Here is a 5,415-nt window from a genome sequence, read left to right on the forward strand (position 1 = left end):
CTATGATTCTTACTCACCAGTTACAGGTGTGGCCACTTAAAGAGAAAAAACAAACAAACCGTGGTCCAAATATCTTAAATCTACAAAGCAGACACTCACTTTGCAAAAAGGGTTCATTTCAATAAAGAATTAAAGTATATTTTAAATGTTTGTTTCCAAGCCATTAACTATCTAACCAAAAATAAAAGGGAGGGAAGAATGAAGGACTTCAAGGTAACGCTGAAGGACCCAGTGCCAAATGAAGCCCCATCATAAATGAAGAGCTTGTGTCAGAAAAAAGGAAGCCAGAGATTCAATTTCCCCACACATTCCTCAAATGCCTCTATTTTTTAATGATATTTTAATAAAACAGATGAATATCATAAAAATCATGGAGTTTGGGGTTTATGTGAAATCACAAGACTTCGTCCTCTCAATCCCCCAGCTAATATCAGCCAATAGATTAAACTTTCAGACACTTTCGAAGAAAGACAGCGAGCCTGGGCTGAAGGTTATCTTAGAACATATTCCAAGAAAAACCAAACTCCTTCGAGTGGGTCATAATCCAGATGATCATCTATTCTTCTTTCAGCGTAAGAATGGATTTTAACAAGTTTTGTTTTATCAACATTCCCGTGGCTCTACACATCTGTGAGGAGACACAACACTACCCCATGGCTCTCATCCTGTTTGCTAACTAATTATATCAACAACCTGAACCAACTTAACACTATGCAAAAACACAGCTGATTTAGCAATCTGTAAATTATACATGTACATAAATCTGGACCCAAATGTGCTGCGCCTCACTCCTGCTAATGTGCATGGATTCTTACTGGCACCTACAACTGTTTGATATAGGTTTCCGAGTACTAAAGCATATGCTCTCCTCAAATGGGACCACTTAGGGTAATATTTTTGTAGTTTCCTGGCACTGAGGTCTGCCAGCCTTCCTAAGCCAGATCTCCTATTTGCCTCAGCAAGCATTCAGAAAAGTAAGTGCCTGAAGATTTAAGCAACAATCAAAAAATATACTGGACTTTCCAATATGAATCTGACGAGAAGCAGGCTGGCTCTGTGTCAACAAAGTCAACATAAAGATTTGAAACGATGGGCAATATGACCCTACACAAAATCAAATTAAATCTGGCCCGTTCCTGCTGACTACTTACAACTACTCAATTAAGAGATAATTATCAAATCTCTTCAAATGGTATTCCAAATGTATCCAAGAAGGTTAAACTGGATTCTAGTCACATCAAGACCAGTAAACACCTTTAAAATGTGGATTTTTTAAAAATCCAATGTCAAGCCAGGAAACGTTGTGGAACAGGGGTAAGAGCCTTGGACCAAGACTCACTAGAATGTAACTTACCCAGTTACATTCTCTCTACATCCCCAGTGTTCCGTAAGTATCTCAATAAATCTTTGTGGAATGAATGAGCCAGTCACAATTGCTGAATAGTCCCTGAGCTGCCTTTTACTGCCATTTCTAATGCTCCCTCTTCCTAACTAAGCATAAGTAAATTATTTAACCTGAGGATTCTTAGTTCCTGAAACTCTGGAATGGAAACACTGCACCTCCTTTGCTGTCTTATGAGGATCAAAGGTAATATTTTATGAAAAGTGACTTAATATTTCATAACGGGCACATGAATGTTATCCTGCCAAACCATTGGCAAAGGTAAAACTATCGCCCTCCCTGGAAACAGAATTAGCTTCTCCTTTGCCCTGTTATTCTGTTTGGATGTGGTAGCGTGGCCGTTAGCCAAAATGGATGTTGTTCTTGTTGTTATAACATTTTATTTCATCTCCACTGGGAAATTACGCTTCTCTAGAGAAAACAATGGTAATACAAGGAAGGTCATCGCATGGTGTACCCTAAGAAGCGTGACACAGAGGTCAAGAGGCTTAGGGCCTCATCAGTTCTGCCCTTAATTATTTGAGGAAAAGCTGTGCTTCAGTTTTTTCATCTATACAATGATGGGGAGGGAGGACAGACTCATCCAAGGTTTGTCTTACCCTACAGTTCTAAGATATTCCAGACACCAGATATTCAAATGCCCCAAAACAAAGTCAGTTCTGTTATCCATTAGCATATAATGAGAACAGTGTTTTTGAGGATGATGAAAACAGTTCCACAGCCGAAGTCATAATGTCTGAGCAACAATGATGCTACAACAAAAGATGAATGCTATCCTCAAAGAACACCCACCTCAGGCACTATATGCCTGCCACCTTGAATGTCACTCAATATTCATGGGACTCAGTTTTCTGGTCTTTAAAAGAGAAGCAAAAATGCTGCATAAAACCACTGGGAGAAAATACCTTAAAAAAAAAAGTGATCAAAAAGTAGTGCTATTTAAAGGTAAAATGCTATTTAAAAGACTGTAATGCCCAAAACAAGGCCGGTGGATTTTAGAAGACAATCAATATTTATAAATAGACCTTTTCCATCACAATAAAATAATACAATGCATGTAGATATTGTGGTATTTCCAAGAGTCCACTTTTTTTTTTTTCTCTTTGTGTTCAGGAGATATTATGAAAGAGATCACTACAAATTTAAATTCCACGTTTCAAGATCAGAATCTTTTTCTCTGAAATAATACACAATATTGAAAGTTCATCCACCTCTCCCAACATGTTTATGTTTTTGCTGTGGATGCTGTTTGGTTCGTTGGTTGGTTAATTGAAGTCAAGCTTTTGGAAGTGGTGCTGAATTAAAGTGCCGGTACTAATAATACCCCCAGCTAGTTATTCTATTGAGGTTCTACATATGCCTACAGAGGGGAAGGGTTAGTCTAAGATCCACTAAACTAGAAGATATTCTACCTTCTCCGCTTCAGGGTTGTTTTCAATTGTGGTATCAGCTTCAGGACTCTTTTTTGAAATTTTTATTTTATTGCGGTATTAGCTCCAGGATTCTTAAGTTCCTCCTATCAAGCCCAAGGAACCTTGTGACTATTACATGCAAGACTCCTTACTGCTCTCTCCATTCAAAAACATAACATGGTATACATTAGCTACAGCGTTTCCCCTCTCACTTAAAGGACTCTGCCTCCTCACAAAATAATAATAATAATAAATAAAATGAAATTGTCATTGATACTTATGAGAAAGTTGATGTCTCTGGCAAGGGGGGTCCCCAAGTCTGCAAGACTGCCTCCATACCCCCTCACAGGCCAATAACAATAGCCGTCACAGTACGTTAAACTCTTAAACAGGGATTTTATGTTAAAACCTATGAACACCTCCAGCATTTTTATGGCAGCGGAGTTTGTTGTGGCTGTTCGTACAGTAATTGGAACCCCCTTGCATCCCCAGGTAATGGCTGTAACCTTGCTCTAAAAGCCACCTTAGTTAGTTTTCGTCAGGAAGACCTGAAAAGAAAAGGGGACTGACCAGAAACTCTTCAATAATCCTCTTCGTAAGCCGCACATGATAAATGGCCATTCCTAAGAAGTACTGAACACATGATGATTTGCTACCCTCGTTACGTTTTTTATTATAAGATAAACTTAAATCACTTTGGAATTTAAGAGTCGTTCTTAGTAGCAGAAGTCACTTTTCATGCCCTCCCCCCAAATCCCTAACTAAATCCAAAGAGAAGCCCGTCGCTTTAACACAAGCTCCTTAAGGCTCTGAAGCCAAGATATTTACACGTTTTTAAAAGCCATTTCCTGAGTGAGCGCTTCGGGTCTTCCTGATGAACTGTCATGTCTCTGAGAGAAGGTCCAGCAGCCAGTGAAGGGCTTCTTATCTGGGGCTGCTCGCCTCTCCCTTGCACCTCCCAGCTGCCCTGCTCCTATTTGCTCTGCAAGCCGTTTAGCCAGGGGGGCTCCGCTGCCCTGAGTCCTGGGGGCATTTGAAATGCTTCCTTTCCAGCCCCAGCTCCGGGACTCTCACCCCCCGCCCTCCAGGCTACTGTCCCTCTAAATACCCCGGGAGGGAGGGAGAGGGGCGGGGAGCATCGGTTTACTGGGTAATGGCGATCTACAGGCTTGGGGAGTTTGGGAATTTGTAGGTGAGCAAGATGTCTGGGCATAAAACACTGCTGTGTTTGGAGGAGAGGATCTAAGACAGATTCGTACCTGTGACCACTTAGCCAGCTCAGCACCTGTGCCCGCCACTTCCCGCCCGAGTCCAGGAAATTCTGCCCCTCCTGGCCTTCGCTTCACCTACAAGGGGGTGGGTGGCTCGGTGAAGAGGTAGAATCGGGCAGCCTGCTGCATGCACAACCCTAAGTCCCCGCGCCCCCACACCTCGGACTTCTCTGCCTGTCCAGATGGAAGGTGGACGCGGCCGGAGCTGCCCGACCCCACAGCTGGCTCCCCCGGTGGGGAGGCGACACCGCGGGGAGCAGCAGCCGGCGCCCCGAGAGCCTTCGCGGAGGGTGGGCTGTACTCCTGGGGCGTCCAGCTTCCCATCACTTTTCCCCGTACTTTGCTCACCAGCTGCCACGCTCCCTGGAGAGGACCAAGAAGGCGGGAGAAAGGCACCCCCGGGACACCTCTCCTCCTGGGATGGGGACCCATCAGACGCCGCCCCCCCTGCCCACCTCTCCCAGCCTCCGGGCTGCCCGGCGCCGGTGCCGCGGCTCCCAGCGCAGCTCCGGGCTCTGCTGCATCCAGGGCGCCGAGCAGCGGGAGGCGGCTGCAATAAAGGCGCGGGTGAGAAGCCGGGTACCTGGACCCCGAAGGCACCTCTTACCATTGGACCGCCGGACGATGTTCTCCAGAAACGTGTTCTGCGGGGCCACCAGTCCCCTCCTGCCCCCGGCCATGGTCATCCTCCCGGCGGCTCGGGGTCTCGGGGCTTCCCGGCGCGGCTGCTCACGGCAGCAGGAAGCGGGGCCCGGGGCCCGCGTGCGCTCCCGGCTCGAAGCGCCCCATGCGCCCCGCAGGGATCCGGGCGGGCAGGGGCGGCGGCTCCCTCCCGCGGCCACCCTCGCGCCCACTTCGCGCCTGCCTCCCTGCGGCCCGCCTCGCCGCGCACTCGCTCGGGGCTCGCCTCTCCGCAGCCGCCTCCGGGTGGGCGGAGGGAGCCCGGCGCCCGGGTCGGCGGCGCCCCCTACCGGGCGCGCGCGCCGCGGGCCTGCGGGAGACGGAGCGGGGTCTCGCGGCGGGCGGGAGGCGGCGACCCGCGGCGGGTCGGCGCCGGGTTGGCAGCGCCACCCTCTGGGCACAGCCGGGAATTGCGTCCAGTGCGCTTTGGGTTGGGTGGCGGTAGGGCAGCTTATGCCCTTGGAAACCTTGGAGGTTCCTGGAACACCTTCTTCTAGCCTGGGGTTTCTTTGCCTCCTTGTGGAGGTGGCCCCTCCTTGATGCTGAAGCCAGTGTTGCGCCAGTGGTTCATGGCGTGGTATTGCAGGCGGTTAGGCTTGCAGAGTGACTAACGGATGGAGCTCCAGAAGCTCAGTCTTGGGCTGTTTTT

General features: G+C 48.0%; 1 protein-coding gene across 2 annotated transcripts in view; it reads right to left on the reverse strand.

Annotated features, from left to right (window-relative positions):
• The window catches only part of KCNH1 (potassium voltage-gated channel subfamily H member 1), a 263,834-nt gene extending 258,787 nt beyond the window's left edge, over window positions 1-5,047 (reverse strand). The window contains exon 1 of one of the 2 annotated variants that reach the window (XM_059675362.1): window positions 4,693-5,047. In XM_059675362.1, the coding sequence (XP_059531345.1) occupies window positions 4,693-4,771 (79 nt within the window). In that variant the 5' untranslated portion in view covers window positions 4,772-5,047. The remainder of the gene's footprint in view (window positions 1-4,692) is intronic. The other variant, XM_059675363.1, reaches the window with a different exon arrangement.
• Between the last annotated feature and the right edge of the window lie 368 nt (window positions 5,048-5,415).

This window comes from Myotis daubentonii, chromosome 18 (assembly GCF_963259705.1).
Source record: "Myotis daubentonii chromosome 18, mMyoDau2.1, whole genome shotgun sequence".
Taxonomy (NCBI): Eukaryota; Metazoa; Chordata; class Mammalia; order Chiroptera; family Vespertilionidae; genus Myotis; species Myotis daubentonii.